The sequence below is a fragment of the Chenopodium album genome, chromosome 11, assembly GCF_948465745.1.
Source record: "Chenopodium album chromosome 11, dcCheAlbu1.1, whole genome shotgun sequence".
In the NCBI taxonomy this organism is placed as follows: Eukaryota; Viridiplantae; Streptophyta; class Magnoliopsida; order Caryophyllales; family Amaranthaceae; genus Chenopodium; species Chenopodium album.
The window spans coordinates 23,626,913-23,645,615 of record NC_137844.1 but is presented as its reverse complement, the minus strand read 5'-3'; the positions used below and the strand labels follow the sequence as shown (position 1 = coordinate 23,645,615).

Sequence of the window (18,703 nt, the reverse complement as noted above, 5' to 3'; positions counted from 1 at the left end):
AAGGCAAATCGCATCCCAGCACAACTCAGTAAGTTGCACGCGCCTGGCGCGTGCTACTCATTGAGATGCGCGCGACACCTAGCGTGACTCAGAGAGTTGCACGTACCACCTGAAGGCGCGGCTCTAAAAGCCTAAACCTAGATCCCTACGCCTATAAATAGGGATCTTCGTTCAGCATTACGGGGACAGAAAAATCAGAATTCTAAATCCCTAATTCTGAAAACCCTAATATCTCTCAAACCCTCTTACTATCATACTACTTTTTCCTCTTTCTTCCCACCTACTCTTCAACCCTAATTGAATCCATTGAAGCCCTTGGAGGTATAAAGAAGAAAGAAGGTCCATAAACATCTAAGACGGAGATCAAAGTATACAAAGAAGAACGGTTAGTTTCCTGAGCACTTAGATAAATCAGTTTTCTTTTATTGTTTAAATAATTTAATTGAATAATTAGTGTTGTTTGACCACTTTAAAAGGATATTTAATTATTTAATTCCACATAGTATCTTATGTTAAATAAGATTAGAATTGAATAATTAATTGATTGATTCATAACCTAAGCCAAGGCAAATCTTGTTTATTTTTGCTCCTTTCACGAATTTGAATTAAATAAAGAATAATGACTTTGCAATGTAATTCCTACGTGACTAATGCTTGTAAATAAAATCAACTAAATTAGTTTTAGGTATCGCGTTGCATATATTATTTGGTGATGAAATTGTAAAAAAGGAAGATCTAGTAGAGGCCGCACTAGGGCTAGAATAGTGATTCTCCTTTAAAGGGAACGTTATTTTAGTACCCTCGCTCCCGAACTCATTTCTGGTTTATGTAGACCAATTTGGGCATGGGTAAACTTATGATTTGTGCTAAATATCCCATGAACTCCACATGGGAGAAAGGCATGAACGAGGATTATGGGTTTTCTCAAAACTCATTGGCGACTCCTACTTGTTTCTTACAAAAAAGCGTGATGATAGAATCAATTCTAATTCAAGGTCCCCCAAACAGTCAGGAATTCAAATCCTAAGACACCCTAACAAGTGTAAAGTCCCAGGCTTTTAAATGGTCATGGGCATCTAAGGAAGGATCCCCTTACGATGGGAACACCCTCTTTACAGTGGCGACTCCGCTGGGGACTTAGAGGTTACAAGATTAGTTCTTAGTTATGGTCCAAGGTTTCCAACACTAGGTTGTCTATGGGTTGTAACGGGAATTAACTTGGATAATCTCTAGTTAGAGAGCGAGACTTGAACGCATAATATCTTCCTTTTGCACAAAAGTAAAAACCAAACAAGCAACATTGCATCATGCATAATCATAGCACACTTTAACGTTTGGGGATTGGCTCATTGACTAGGGGTTGCCAACACTAGGCTTCTATCCCGAAATCAATAACAATCATCCCACCCATATCGTCAACAAAATGTTGAGAGAGCGATGTCATGAGTCAACACGTTGAGTGATTGATTTGTGCATCGTTTCTTAAGATATGGTACCCTTGGACACCCAAGCCTTGACCTTAAAATGAAATTGTATGCTTTGACGGTTCCTTTTATGTGCTTATGTGACTACATGAATATATATTTCGTGTCTAATCTAACTAATTCCAACTTGTTACCTAGAGATATAATTAAAAAAAAATTCGCAAAAAATTGTGGTTCGACAAAAAAAAAAAAAAAAAAAAAGCACATTGATTTAGCAAAAAAAAATTTGTCGAACCTACCAGCTGGCACGTGCAATTGTCAAAATTGTGTGCGCCCTCCTAGCACATGTTCAGAAGTTGCGCGCGGCACCTCCGCGCAACACTGTGTCTTGCACGCGCCCACTGTTCAACGTTGACTTTGACTCGTTACGAGCAATATCATACGGAGAAAACAATACTACTGCTTCAAGGTTAATCGTTAAGTAGGTGCTAAAAATATCTCTTTGGCTAACAACGTTGTCTAACTTTTACTATGATCGTCTTTTTTTGTTTTTTTTCTTTTTTTTCGAAAAATCCAAAAACATGTTTTTTATCGTTCTTTTTGCGTTTTCGCAAAAAAAAAATAAAAAATAAAAATAAATAAATAAATAAATAAAACGCATGTGGTAGATGCTACTCTTGAAGTTGCACTTTCCACCTTAGCGCAAGACGGAAAATTGCGCGCGATACTTTTTTAGATTATGATGTTTGTTTACGTACTTTATAATCGAACAAATGACATTACTTCTTATGAGGTTCGTCATTAGAAGTTCGCATCTCTTAATAGGACGTCATCAATATGTTTATTCTTAAACGTGCCTATTATCGTGTTCATCATTTTTTTAGTTGTAATTGGTCAACCTTGATTTAAGAGTATAATTTATTTACCACTTCTATGGTTTAAAGAGCAAATCCCGAGAACTTTACTTGGGATGATTGCCTCACACAAAAAAGAGAGAAATAGAACGAAAAAAAAAATATGTCGTTCTTAAAAAAAATAATAAAAAAGAGAGTATGATACCAAAAAAAAAAAAAAATTATTCTAAAAAAAAAGGAGAAAATAATGAATGATAAAACCGAGAAAATGATTTAATTATTTCTTTGATTTTATATTCGGAGGCCATCATCGCAAATAGTAAAATATTATCCTTTAAAGATGAGCAATATGAGAATCATAATTAAAAAAAAAAAAAAAAACGATGTAGATCTCTATTGTAATCTAAATGATCAACAAATACCATAGTATATTTGATCATTTTAAGGAGTGTGTTCGGGTCGATTAATATTTCTAAAAATTTGATGAGCATTTTCAATCCAACTTTCTTGTCTTTCTCTTCTACCTTTTTTTGAAAACAATTCATTTAAAGTAAAATCCTTAGATGATTACTTTGTTGAGGTCAATACAAATCTTGACATTCCATTAATGATTGTTCGTGAATTTTTTGACATTCTTCATCAACAAACTTGCTTAAAGTGAATTCGTATTACAAGGATTAAAAAAAAAGAGAGAAATAAAACAATCATTTTGACTTTGGTTCATTGTTTGAATGCTTGGCAGAAAAGGTTTAAGTGAACGCGCTCAATTCCTCATGACACACATTACTAGGTCATATTCCACGTTCGCATACTAGTCCAATCATGGGTGACAAAGCAGCACTGGAGAAACTTAGACAGGAACTCCAAAACCTAAAGGCTCTACGAGAAGAAGAAGCCCAATTAAAGGCTCATAAAAAAGCAGAAAAGGCTTAAATAAAAACAGAGAAAGAAAAAGAAAATATTCTGCAAGAAAAAGAAAAAACAAGAGCCGAAAGACTAAAGGCCTTGGAGAAACTTGTCCTTCGATCTAGCTCAGGGACTAAGTACTTCAATTATGAGTTTGCACCACAACCTAGTGCCAAGACTCTTCCAAAAAAGTTCTTGACTACGGATTTACCAACCTTTAAGGTTACAGACAATCCTAGTTCTCACTTAATGAGCTTTACTGGAATTGAAAGGGGTTGAGAAAAGTCTATATGCGTACTTTTCCTCTTTCATTGGACCCAACTGCTAGATCATGGTTTTATAACCTCGATGCATAACAAACTTCCACTTGGAGTGACGTTGTAAAAGCGTTTTTAACCCAATATGGAGATAGCATCGAGCTCACAACTACCTTGCGCGATCTTGAATTGCTTAAGCAAGGGGGAGAAGAAGGCTTCATTGGCCTCTTTTCCAGGTGGCGATCAAAGGTTGCTCTTCTTTCACAAAGACCTCCGGATCATGAACTTGTCCCAAAGTTCATAGACAATATGTCTCCACCATACAAGTGCCATTTACAATACCTTGGTTTAGACACATTTCAAAAGGTCTATACTATTGGAACATCAATTGAAAGGGACTTGATAAATGAAACCATGAATCATATAGATGGAATTGATTTTTAGAGAGGATTTCACCTACGTCGGAAACGGACAAAGCTCGAAGACGCAATCCCAAGAAGTTTTCAACAATTCAAGGTGTAGCACCCTAGGTCTTGTTTTGTTTCTTTCCTTTGTTTTTTTATGATAGACTAAGAGATTCATGATGTCGAATCTACTTATTTTGTACTCTCATCAATTAATGAATAAAAAATATATTTTCAAGTACATCTATCATGTTCTCTTTTGAATCTCTTTATTGTTATTGACTTGAATTAAATAAAACGTATACATACAAACAGGCAATATCAAAAGGCATACATATTTAACACTTTAAGAATCTTGATGAGCTTTGGCTTACAAGATGTATTGAATGAAAAGAGGCCCATCTTAGGCCCACCAAGAAGGGATATGATGATTTCACCAACACAGGAGGCAATTTGAAACTCCACAAATATAATCCCATGTTCTTAACCGTAAAAAAAAAAAATCCATCTTTTTGGCAGCCCTTTTAAGCCTCGTCAGTTAAGCCTTAGTTATTCTACCTACATTATTCCATACCTTGGGATGGGAATGGTGCAAAGAGATACAAATAGGAAATTGGGGAAACGAAACATAAGAGGGGGACACAAAGTTAGTCTAAACCCAAAAGGAAAGATCAAATACAAAAGAAAAAAAATCGTTCTAAACCCAAAACAAAACTTGTAAAAAAAAAGAGAGAAAGAAAAAAAAAAGAGAGAGGGCAAGGAAAAAGCATCTAATGTAGGAGTTATCACACAAAGTATAAAGGTTTTAATTTGAGAAGCACCAAAAGTAAGGGATTTTGGGAGTATACTTGAGCCTGTCCATTCTTCATAACCCCAAGCCTAGCCACCTTACAACCTTGGAAAGGCCCTCCTTGAGGTAGACCCTAACCATGTACCAAAATCATCATACCATGAAAAAATGGCCAACCTTAGGCTTTCGCACATCTGGACCTACTATTGAGTAGTCATGCCCATATACAAAATGCATGAAGTGTTGAGTTATGGTTACAAAATCATATAAAAAAAATCAAATGATATTGGCTGATTTGATAGCCATTGGCTTGATGACACCATTTTAGTAAAGCAATCGAATCAAACTAAATTCGATGTTTTCCATTTTTTTTGCCAAGAAAAATGAGATGACTATCACTCTAAAAAAAACAATCATCTTATTTTCTTTTAATAATAGGGCTATTTATTACCAAGGTAATTCAAGTTCTATATACATTGCCTAGTAAGAAAAAGAGTTAATACAATAAATTGATTTGATATATCGACAGCCTCGACGTCAACTTTAGATGTCTTTTACAACTCTTGAGCATTGGTCTTCTCACTTATCATGAGCAACTAATATGTCCACCTGCGTGGGATATCTCCATATTCTCTAAGCGAGGAACATTAATTGAACATGATCGTTACATGAAAAAATGATTGTTATCGCTATCACACGTATACCTCACTGCCAAGTCATCACGATGATTCAAATATTAAGTCAATAATCCTTGCTTTTCGAAAACATGTCCAATTCTCTTTCTTTATTCTTCTATGGGAAAGTTGGATTCCCCTTCCTTTTTATACAAATCCGTCTTTTTTGTTCATTTCTTTTTAGGGGGTAAGTCGGGATGATCCCTCCCATTTGGAAACTAAAATACTTGAAAAATAGTATAAATTTTTCGCTCTTTGCCCCAAATTGGGGGCTTAAAAAAGCCAGGACATCCCCACTTCTCTCTATTTATAGATTTGAACACGCTATTTATGCTGCGAAATCAATGTCATGCAAAGCTTATTACGAACCATCTTAATAACTTTAAATGACAAAGGGAAGAATACCACTTCCTATTATTTGACCAAGATAATTAAATATGTTACTTGATCAAACAATTTATGATAAACATATGCAATATTCCGCAAATTGGAAATACAAATCTTGGGGCCTTAAAAAAACATGAGAAACATCCCCTAGCATATGTATACATGAATTCCAAAAGCCACCTAAAGTCTACGCTTGGGGGCTTCAAATTAAAAATATAGGTCTCACCTTAACTTTCATTTTGAAATGAGACCATATTTTGGAAAGTGATTCGAATAATTTTATAAATTATTCTAACACTTCACCAAACCTAGGTTTGATAAACATTCATTTTCAAACTACGATGCTTATTTAATTGAAAGAACTTTACTTTCAATTAGCAAAATATGACAATGAGGATAAACAGAAAAACATAAACAAAATCAGATATACGAAAGTTTGCTCACATTTTCATATCTTTGTTGAAATAAGTTGCAACTTATCTTCATCAATCTTGGACAAAAAAGTCACACTCAATTACGAGCTAGACTTTTCTTTCCATTTTGGGTCCAGTTTTGAAAATAATATAATTATTGGACCCATTTTCAAATTTTGAATTCTAGTTCGAAACAACATGTTTCTAATAAAAATAGTATTCAAAATTTCCTTTCTGAATTTTTGTTTTGTCAAATAAATAAATTTTCAGATTCTCAATAACCATTTGGATAATACATGTATATACATAAATATTTCCAAAAGGAATGAATTAAGATTCGACTTATTCTTAACTCGGACTTGTTCTCGCTTAGTTCTCCTGCGAATATTGGCTAAGGGATGGTAAACCAACCACCTACAAGACCAAAATCAAAGATTGATAAGAACAAAGAAAATATTTGATGTTCTAAATCAACTTTGAGAATAAAATCACCGCAATGATCTTTACAACTGTTTAGACATTAGGTAAGATTACTAAACCTTAAACACAATTGTTTTGGTTTATAAACAAGCAAAGAACTAACTTGCTTTCTTGAACATGACTTTAACTAAAATGTGAAAGCCATGTCATTGTCCTAAATATCTCAAAACAAAATAGGACATACACATAGGTCCATCTCAGTATCATATGAATGGCCTAAACTATAGCAAGCCATTAGAACTACCCCGAATTGGGGGCTCCAAGACTTGTGAAATAGCAAGAATGCGCATAACCCGACACATGGGGGCTCCAATATCCACAAAAAAAAAAAAAAAAACCAAAATGATATATTCATGCCATTTGAGCTACTTTCAGGAATCGCCTAAGCTACAAATGGTTTACGTAGATCTCGAGCCTTACAATTTTCAAATGCATCACAATAATTTAATAATCATTTTGTTCCTTTGAAAACTAAGTTTGCAACTGAACTTGGCCATTAAACAGGTTACATATTCGAGCCATTTTCAAGTTCAACTTCAAAAACTAATCTTAGTGCATGATTGTTGTTTCAATACTTCAATTTACTCTAGAGATTAGAGAGTATGACTAGTATAGAGCAAAAGAAACAAAATCATGATGCATAAAACATACTTGCTCATACAAAAGTTCAGTACTCAATCATTCATCATGAAAATTGTATCAAGACACATTATTAACATAAGACAAACAATTTCATGAGTTAGAATGTAAACAAAAGACTCCTAAATTCTAAATTAAATTATTCTCCATTGTTGCACACATTGGAATTTCGCAAGGAGGATAACATCTACTTTCTCGAGCTTCAAAACAGTGACAAAATTTGAACTCAAAAGAAAGAATTCAAAAGTAGCAAGAATAGACGAAAAATTTGAACAAACATTTCATTTTTCCTCTCACTTGTTCTAATGAATGACTAATATTACTAGACTTAGCAAATTTCCTTTGTTAAAACTATGAATGGTCAAAAACGATTTTTTTAATCGTTTCCAAAATCCTAGTTGTTATCATAATAAGAAGAAACACAGGATTTTTAGACCCATTTCAAGCAACATGAAAGGGTCTAATTATTAACAACAAGCAAATCATCGAAGTCACCTAACACTGGGGGCTACAACATTCGAAAATATAAAGTGGGGGCTTACGAACCCGAAATATAACCAAGCTACACCAGTTCGATGATGTCTTCAAAAATTTCCTAAACTAACTAGTTTTGTGCAAATCTTGAGATCACAGTTTTATAAGTGAATAATAATAACCATCGGTTATTTTGATAAAACCAATTTTGCAACTTATGCATGAAAAAAATAAACATGACTCGCAAGAACAAATTCATTCTATTATAAAAGTTCAAAATTTCATTTATAATTTTAATGCATAATTGTTGTTCTAAACACTTCAATTTACATTCAAATTAACAAGTATAGTCTATGTGAGCAAAAAAAGAGAAATAAAGTTCAAGCACAAAGTCAAAATTAGAATGAACAAAAAAAACACATATATGCTTGACATGCTCATACAGGATCAATACTTTATCACTTCACAGGAAATTTGTTGCAATATATTGCTTAAACATGTCACAACAACAAACAAACAAATTCATGAAAACAAGTCGAATCGAAAACCCCAACTCCAAGTTAGGATTCTTTATTCAATTTCTCCATTTTATTAATCAAGATCATAGTCTGGTAAAATAAAAGGAGCAAGATTTACTTTCCTCAGCTTTAAACGACAACCAAAAAATGGGAAGAGATCAGAATTGGAGAAAGAGGAGAAGAAGAAAGCGAGCTGCAGATCGCGCTTCTCCAACTCTTTTACTAATTCAAATGTTGCGTACTACTCATTAAGTTGCGCATGGCATCCCAGCGCAACCTAGTTTCTTGCGCGCGCCTGGACAGTGTGACTTACTATGTTACGCGCGGACACTGGTCACTTAAAAGACCAGTACTCAGATTTTGATCCGTTTTGAATTTTCTCCAACGGTTTTGTACATTGTTAGACGTAATAACGCGCGAATTATCGAAATCTTTCAAAATTTCTTTGCATCCAATAGTTTCTTTTCTTCTTTGATAGTTTTTTGCATCATCTTGCATGCACACTGTGCTTTGTGCCTTCCCTAAGCATACGTTTTGAACGTTTTTCGTAAGAGTGTCTTAAGACGTTCCGTAGTGGTCCTTTACGTAAAAGCTCCCATAGACATGTTTGTTATTTTACTATACTGACGTTATAAATGCCCGACTTTTCTTCTTTTTTCACGTCTACAGTAAAAAGGAAGGCGTCATCATGTAGCGTAAAAATGCAAGGCGTTATCATACAACGTAAAATTGTGTGGCGTAGGTGTTGCGTAAAATTTCACTTCTTCCTCAGCTTTGCAAGATTTACCTCTTGGAACTAAAAGGTAGAGAATTACTTTTCTTTAGGTGTTAGCTCATGAGTCGACAGGCACGCCGAACCATTCAGGAACAGACACTTCTTGATTGGAAGCAAATACAGTAGTTAAGTGCGCTTACTAGCTTATCGGAAAGTTAGGGTGTCGTCCACCCCTTGTATAAAGAGCAACGAGACGATGTCGCACCTATGTAGTCACGTGCCCCCAGTCCTGAGACACGTGTACTCATCTTGTGGACAAAACCGCTGAGAGAGTTGCCGATTTTCTTCTCTCTCACTGGATTTGGATATATGCCTCCAGTCCTGAGACATGTATTTCTATCTTATGGAAATCGAGTATTGCATTTTTATAAGCAAATTGTCAAGAACTCTACTCCGGTTGCGAAAGCCGAAATATTTAGGCTGCGAAAGTCTAAAGGCCGCAAAAGCCAAACGGCTGCGAAAGCCGAAACATTCTTTTATTATCTTTTCAAAATGTTAAAATTAGGCTAAAGTTTCAATGACATATCGAGGGACTTTAGACCAACGATGACATGATTGGGAGGACATCATCCCCTTTTAATCCTTTTTAAACCGATCTCTTCTCATGACATGACATCACCCAGAACACCTTTACTTGTAAAAGTAATCTACAATTGCAAAGGATCAATCTAGATTTTTTAACGCGTTAATACATAGAAAATACTTTTTCTAGCCTTAATAGCTACTTGTTTCAAACACTTAGCAAATCAAGGATCGTTTCGACATCCTTAACATTTCTGAAAGATTCTCTATTCTTCGAGAACTTGGCAGAATGAGTCTCAAATTTATTTCCTTGACTACTTTGATCATCATCTATTCTAGACTCAATCAAAGTGGGGGCTAACTGTAGAGACCTACTTTTGGCCTCTTGTCCCGAAAGGAAGTGCGATGATGTTACAAAAATCCGTTCTTCATGCTAGATCAAAGTTGAAGTGTTTATGGACTACGAAATGCATTCTGAAGTAAGTTAAAACTCATATTTGAGACTAAGTAATCCTAGAGCCTTGTCCGATTACTAATTAGGCCTAAAACGTGCTCATACATGTTTAAACTTGATTAATAACGGACCCAAATGCGGCAAATGCAATGAATCGATCCAATGGATCTTACATTGTTGAAAACCGAGCCAAACAGATAAACCAACCATAAAATTCCCATTCAAGGCCTATAGAGATGGATAGCACTTTCAAAGAGCTTTCCATGGTATATTATAAGCCCAATTTTGAGTTAAAACAAAGAAGTTATGATCAAAACACTAAACCGGGCCCTAAAACCGACACCCTTGCACTCTAACGGCCATATCTTTTGATCCATAACACATTTTAACCTAATTATAATGGCATTGGAAAGTAGACATTCAGAGATTTACAATGATATCTCATACACCTAAATCTGACTTTGCAGTCAAAAGTTATGGAAGTTTTAAAAACGGGTTTTTGTATAAGGTAAACCGCATCCCAGTGCAACTCAGTAAGTTGCGTGCGCCTGGCGTGCGCGACTCATTGAGATGCGCGCGGCACCCAGCGTGACTTAGAGTGTTGCGCGCGCCACCTAACGGCGCGGTTCTAAAATCCTAAACCTAGGTCCCAACGCCTATAAATAGGGGTCTTCATTCAGCATTACGGGGATAGAAAAATCAGAATTCTAAACCCCTAATTTTTATATCTCAAACCCTCTTACTATCATACTACTTTTTCCTCTTTCTTCCCACCTACTCTTCAACCCTAATTGAATCCATTGAAGCCCTTGGAGGGATAAAGAAGAAAGAAGGTCCATAAACATGCAAGACGGAGATCTAAGTATACAAAGAAGAACGGTTAGTTTCCTAACCACTTAGATAAATCCCTTTTCTTTTATTGTTTAGATAACTTTAATTGAATAATTAGTGTTGTTTGACCACTTTAAAAGGATATTTAATTAATCGATTCCACATAGTATCTTATGTTAAATAAGATTAGAATTGAATAATTAATTGATTGATTGATCACGTAAGCCAAGGTGAATCTTTTTTTATTTTTGCTCCTTTCACGAATTTGAGTTAAATAAAGAATAACGACTTTGCAATGTAATTCCTACGTGACTAATGCTTGTAAATACAATCAACTAAATTAGTTTTAGGTATCGCGTTGCATATATTGTTTGGTGATGAAATTGTAAAAAAGGAAGATCTAGTAGAGGCCGCACTAGGGCTAGAATAGCGATTCTCCTTTAAAGGGAACGTTATTTTAGTACCCTCGCTCCCGAACACATTTCTGGTTTATGTAGACCAATTTGGGCATGGGTAAACTTATGATTTGTGCTAAGTATCCCATGAACTCCACATGGGAGAAAGGCATGAACGGGTTTATGGGTTTTATCAAAACTCATTGGCGACTCCTACTTATTTTTTACAAAAAAGCGTGATGATAGAATCAATTCTAATTCAAGGTCCTCCAAACAGTCAGGAATTCAAATCCTAATACACCCTAACAAGTGTAAAGTCCTAGGCTATTAAATAGCCATGGCCATCTAAGGAAGGATCCTCTTACGATGGGAACACCCTCCTTACATTTAGTCTTTTCTCTAAATTAGTTATTTATGTCTTTTGGCTATATTAATTGTGAGTTTTTCCTTGGGCTCGAGTTTTATTTCCGCGGTGATTATGACTCATCGATACCCAACGCATCCATATTGCACTTTATGTGATTTACAAGTTTAATCTTGGTGATGACTCATATGCAAAACAATACAATCAATGCAATATCAGTTCAATCAAGTAGCCCAAGTTTCCAAATTAAAATTTTGATTTATTAGTGACAAGCAATATTTATTATTGATTTCTTTAACTACCTCGGTGTATGAACACCTTGAGTGCATAATGTACCCTAAAATCTTAGCCTCGTCTTATCAGACTTAAATTCTTCCTTTTCTCATTCTATCTTAATAATCATGAACGAGTAATAAATAAATCATTCCACATATTCACGTACCTTTGCCTCTAAGCGCACCCCTTACAAAATTAATGCATAAACAATACTTGCAAAGTAGCATAATACACAACATACGGAAATCACAATGTATAACCAAACAATTAAGCCTAGTCTTCTCTATACATGATACTAAGTTCTCGATACATCCTTAAACATGCATTTGAAGGCAAGGTTTCGTAACTCGTACGTACCTTGAATAAACAAGCCAGTTGACCACTTTAGAAACTAGAAGTTGACTTCTATGAAGTCCTCTCCTAAACCAAACAACAAGAACTAAATCAACACCCAAACAAATAAATTTACAACAATACCAAACTATTTTAAAACCTCTTAAACCATCAAAATAATGCCTTTAAATTATTCCCAATAGTCAAAGTTAATAATTTAATAGTTCACTATAAGTTTATATGCTAAAATCATTAAAATATAGCGTATAATATAAAATTCCAGCAACTTTAAAGTGAAAAACATAATCTGAAAATTTAGTTTGAGATTATAAAACAACCCCATAAACATGTATACTTGAAATAATCATTATATAGTAGGTTAATATGTTTAAAACCCAAAAATACACCAATTCAATGTAGTTAGAGGCTTCAAAATAATAATTAAAAAATCTGAAAATTCATTCATGAGATTAGATTTTAAAGTTCAAATCTTTATACTCATAAAATACCCAAAATCATTAATTTATGATATTAGAAGCATAAAAATATCAAACTAACATAATTTGATCATAAAAATTGAAACTTTAATAATCTAAAATTTTATAAATAATCAAAATAATCATGCTTTAACATAATTTGGTCATAATATACTTAGATAGCTCAGTTAACACGTTTAAAACCCTAAAAGCATGAAAAAATCAACATTTAAACCCTAAATTTTATACATACATAAATCTGAAATTTTTTATTATAATTTAAACATATTGTTCTACATAAATTCATAATCTTTTATAAGTCATGTATATAATCAAATCATAATAATAATAATAGTTTAGAACAAAAAATTAAACAAAGATTGAAACTTTAATCAATTTAATAAAACAAAGGAGAAGTAAAGAAAGGAGAGAGAGAAAGGGGTGGACTGTAGTGGCGGTGGTGCTGGACAACGCTATCGGTAGATGGCCTGGTGGTGGTGCGGCAGCGTCGGTAGTCGTGCAACAGTAAAGTGATTTTTTTTTTATTTTTTTATGTGAAATCGTGAAAGAGGAGGAAGAGGGAGTGAGGGGAGAAGGGTTTTACATGAGAAAAAAAGAGGAAGTGTATGGGTTTTTGGGGTTTTATTTTGGACCTTAGTTTCCTAATTTTATTAGGAATAAGAATTGTGTGGTTTGGGCTTGAGTAAAATTTAAGTATTGGGCTACTAAACTTAAAAGGGATTTTGATTTCAACCAAAAACTTTGTAGTTTAGTTTAATAATAATGAAAATCTTATTACTTTTACATCAAACTAATTTATACTATAAAATCGATATAAAAATATTTGTATGAATAATAAATAAATATATTAAAAATATGGGGGATTACAATCTACCCGTCTTATAAGAAGTTTCGTCCTCGAAACTTAACCCCAAATCCATAATTTCTCCAAAACCATTTAAAATTTTGTGTTTTGTATCACTGTAAATTACTTGATTCTCCACATATATACTCAACAAACTAAACTTTGAACGCAATGAACTCGCACTTGGCCAAAGTTTACATACTTCTATTGCATGTAAACACAATAATAATGTACAATAATAAGCAAAATCATGCAAACAAAAGCAATAAATAGCATAATTGAGGTAAAAAGCGCGAAATTACATCACATTCTACTCCTCTTAAAAGAAAAGAGTTACGCCCTCGTAACTCACCTCATCAAATAACTTGGGATACTTGTCTTTCATCTCATCCACGGCCTCCCAAGTTGCCTCTTCGTACTCTTTGTTAGACCAAAGGACCTTCACTAGCTTCACATCTTTATTCCTAGTACTACGCACCTTATGATCTAGGATTTTGACTAGTCTTTCTTCATAAGTTAGAGGCTCATCTAGTTGAATAGTCTCTAGTTGCAACACATTGGTTTCACTAAGCACATACTTCTTTAGTTCGGAAATGTGGAACACATCATGCATTTTCTCTAACTCCATTGGAAAAGCAAACTTATAAGCCACTTTCCCCACATATTGAAGAATTTCATATGGCCCCACATACTTAGCTTTAAACTTCCCTTTCTTGCCGAATCGCATCACGCCTTTTGTGGAGAAACCTTTAGAAAGACCTTATCTCTAATACTAAACTCATCATCTCTTTTCTTCAAGTCGGCATAACTCTTTTCCCTATCTTGTGCTGCCTTTATTCGTGACTTAATCAATCTCATCTTGCTCACCATATCCTCAATAAATTATGTCCTCAAAGTAACACGTTCGCTGTAATCATTCCAGCACACTAGGCTTCTGCACTTCCTTCCATAGAATTCTTCGAAAGGTGCCATCTTGATACTTGCATGTTAACTGTTATTGTAGGGGAATTCAATCAAAGGTAGATGATCCTCCCAATTCCCTTGAAAATCAAAAGCATAAGCTTGCAGCATATCCTTCATTGTTTAGATTGTTCTCTTAGTTTGGCCATCTGTTGCAGGATGAAAGGCAGTGCTCATCTTTAAGGCTGTCCCTAGGTTTTCATGCACTTTTTGCCAAAACTTTGATAGAACCTTGGATATTTATCCGACACTATGTCCTTGGGGACTCCATGCAAACGAACTACATTCTTCACATAAGTACTTGCCAACTGCTTCTTCTTCCAGGTCTCCTTGATAGGAATGAACATCGTTGACTTAGTACGTCTGTCTACAATCACCCAAATTGTGTCATTCCCACTGCGAGTCATTGGTAAACCTGTTACAAAGTCCATGGATATAGAATCCCATTTCAATCCTGGTATTTCATATGGTTGCACCTTTCCCATGGGTCTCGTGTGATTTATCTTCACCTTTTGGCATGTCAGACACTTGGACACAAACTCAACAACTTCCTTTTTCATATTCGGCCACCAATACAACTCCTTCAAGTCCTTACACAGCTTATCTCCCCAGGGTGAACTGAATATGGTGTGTTATGGCACTCCTCCATGATTCTTCTTTTTATATCCTCACACTTCTGTGGTAAACACCATCTCTCCTGGTATCTCGACTCCTATCCTAATGAATCTTTAATTCGGTCTCCGTACCACTAGTCACTCGCTCCCTAATCTTCTGACATCCTCCAATTGTTTCTCTTTAATCACCTCAAATATGGATGGTTGTATGGTCAAGGAACTTAGTAATCCCTCTAACTCTCCTTGATTAATAACCTCAAGGTTCAATCTCCTCATATCCTCACACAACTCATTAGCCACAATCAAAGCATTGATATTATGACTCGAATTTCTGCTATGGGCATCTGCAACAACATTCGCCTTTCCCTCGTGATACTAGTTGTGGACATGGTAGTCTTTGAGGAACTCTAGCCATCTATGTTGCTGCATATTCAAGTGATCTTAGGTGAAGATGTACTTTAGATTCTTATGGTCCGTGAAGATCTTACAAGAGACACCGTAGAGGTAGTGTCTCCAAATCTTCAAAGCGAACACAACAGCTACAACCTCCAAGTCGTGCGTAGGGTAATTGACCTCATGTGGCTTTAGTTGTCTCGATGCATACGCGATCACCCTTTCATTATGTTGCAGGACACATCCCAAACCATGCTTTGAGGCATCACTATACACCTCGAATCCGTCTCTCCCATCGGGTAATACTAGCACTAGTGTAGTAGTCAATCACTCTTTGAGGGTTTGAAAAGCTAATTCACAACTCTCATTCCACTCAAACTTAGTCTGCTTCTTCATAAGGGTAGTCATGGGTCTGGCTATCCTCAAAAAGTCTTTAACAAACCTTCTATAATACCCAGCTAATCCCAAGAAACTACGAACACCAGTCACATTTTTAGGTGTAGGCCACTCACTAACCGCCTTGATCTTTGTAGGATCCACGGATACACACTCTTTTGAAATGTAATGCCCCAGAAATGCAACTTTCTCCAACCAGGACTCACACTTTGAAAACTTGGCATACAGCTTGTTCTTCCTAAGAGTTTCTAGGGTAATCCTCAAATGCTGAGCATGTTCTTCCTCATTCTTCGAATACACCAATATGTCATTAATGAACACAACTACAAACCTATCCAAGTACTCATAAAACACTCGATTCATCAAGTCCAACGGACACCACTTATTCACCAGCTTCTTCACCTTCAAAGCAGAAATAATCCCAAAACCCTTAGGCTTCCCTAAACGTCTATAGGACACCGACTTACCCAAAGGATCACTCAGGTGCACCCTCTGTATCTCACAGTCTATCTTGTCCTTGTATAAACTAAGCTAATCCATCCTCAAAATGACATTTGAATCCCCTAGATTAAAAACAATAAGATTTGATGGAAAGACAACTTCTCCTATTTTCAAAGGCAAGCCTTTGCATAATTTATTACAATGAACAAGTTTGCCCGTGGGCAGGCTGGCTGACACATCAACATGACTCGACTCATTTAAATTTAATTTGCGCACAACAGAAGTGGAGATGAAAGAGTAAACTGCCCAGAGTCAAACAAATTATTGACAGAGACGGAATGAATAGAGAAAATACCAGTGACTACATCAAAGGACCTCTCAGCTTCTCCCTTGTTCAACACAGACAAGCGCCCGAGAGCGTTGCTTCTTCCTTGGTAACCATTGTTGTCGTTGCTTGAGTTGTTGTTTTCGTTGCCTGAGTTGTTGTTGCTGTTGCCAGATCAGTTGTTGCCATTACTATTACCATTCCCAAACTTCCCATTCTGACAATTTCCCTTACCTCCCTGGTTGTTGAAATTGTTAAGCCTCTGTTGGGTATTCCCACCATTCACACCATTTCCTTGTTGTTTCTGTTTGGTGTAACACTCATACTCTATATGTCCCTTTTTGTTGTAGAACCAGCAAGTCACTAAATTCCCCTCACAGTCTTTCCCAGGGTGGTTTCTCCTACACCTCTTGCAGTGGTACTTCCTCTACCCATTGATAGCATTAGAAGAATTACTATCATTCTACTTACCCTGATTACCCCTCTCGAATGAGTTCCCATTCCTAGGCCTCTTAAAGTTACCCTGGTTTTAAGGTTTCTCAAAGTCCTTCCTTTTCTCCCCAGCCTTAGCACTCTCACCCACACTATTATAATTCATATGGTACATGTGAGAAGCTCTCTCATATACCTTGTCGAGGGTCATAAAAACCTTTCCAGCTAGGTCTTTCTGTAACTGGTCAGTCAATCCCTATTGAAACCTCTAAGCCTTCAGTTCTTCAGTCGGTACAACCTCAGGAGCGAGCCTAGCAAGGGTCATGAACTTATTATAATACTCCAAGATTGGCATTTCTCCTATTTCCAAACTTATAAACTCCTGAGCCTTCTATTTCTTCAGAAATGGAGGGAAAACTTGTCCCTCAAAGAGGTCTTAAACACCTCCTATCCAAAATTGGGTTTGGCTCTAAATGGCTACAACCTTGTCCCTCCACCAGATGTCAGCCTCATCCTTAAGGTACATAGCGGCCTGGTCAAATTTGATACCCTCAGGACGGTTTAGTGCCATAAACAGTTTGTCAAACTCTCGAATCCAGCTTTCCAAGAAGTTAGGGTCAACACCACCCTTGAAAACTGGTGGCCTAACTTGGGACAACTTCTTAAGCATCTCTACATGGGGATCGAGTTAGTCTCCCCGATTTTGGTTCAGATTCTAGGCCAACAAACGAATAACATCAGCTAAGGCAGTGTTGTCTGCCATTTTAGTTCTAAACCTGTAAGAGAATAAATATGCACTCCAATTTAAATGAAATTAAAATAGCATTCGCATATATTCATTCAATCACAATATTACATTATACCACATAAATTGGTTCAAAAGGGTACCTTGGGTTTGCACCCCCTTGTCCCAAGCAAAATCATACTATATAAGCACAATTCATACACAGGATTAAATAAAGTTAAGAAAATAATTCCCATCCCGCGCAACTCTTACTAAACTTAATCATAAACAAAGGATTTATTTCAAAATTATACCTTCACAAAAATTTAACTTGTTTTGACTCACGAATATAAGTAAAATGGAACTCTTAAAATAAAATAACAACTCTTATTATAACTTAAATGAAAGTATTAATCCCAAATAATAACTTTGTAGCTCTAGCTACTTAATGAAATCAAATTATCTAATTTAAAACTAAAATGAGGTTCTAATAACCATTATTAATGACAAAAGCCTTATTCATACTAACTCCACCCTAACAAGTATAATCCTCAAGGAATCACATTGCAGTTCTTGTCTTTCTTCTCATTATAAGTATTAATATCAAAATCAGGATCATTTTCATCATCCGAGTCCTCAATAATTATGGCCTTGTAAAGCGGATTCAGGTTCCTAGTAGCTCTCTTCCCGGCATTTGGATCTTCAGGTTCCGGTTGCATCCCTTCAAGATCATCTTCATCCGGAAATGAAATAAGAGTATACTCGTGAAAAATTCAGTTGTAAGTTTTTATCTTATTCTTTTTATTCTTCCTTGTCTTAAACACATATAAGCTCTGGTAATCTTCCTCGTCAGGTTAATCTATTGCAGGTGTAATAATCCTTTCCATAGTTTCAAGAGTATCTTCAC

At 35.6% G+C, this 18,703-nt stretch overlaps 1 protein-coding gene across 1 annotated transcript; it reads right to left on the bottom strand.

Annotated features, from left to right (window-relative positions):
* Positions 1 to 12,830: 12,830 nt before the first annotated feature.
* LOC145566456 (uncharacterized) lies at positions 12,831 to 14,238 on the bottom strand. Its single transcript, XM_081625870.1, has 2 exons — positions 13,864 to 14,238; positions 12,831 to 12,851 (listed from the first exon to the last, which is right to left on the bottom strand). The coding sequence occupies exons 1-2, from the start codon at positions 14,236 to 14,238 to the stop codon at positions 12,831 to 12,833; spliced, it is 396 nt and encodes a 131-aa protein (XP_081481996.1).
* Positions 14,239 to 18,703: the final 4,465 nt, after the last annotated feature.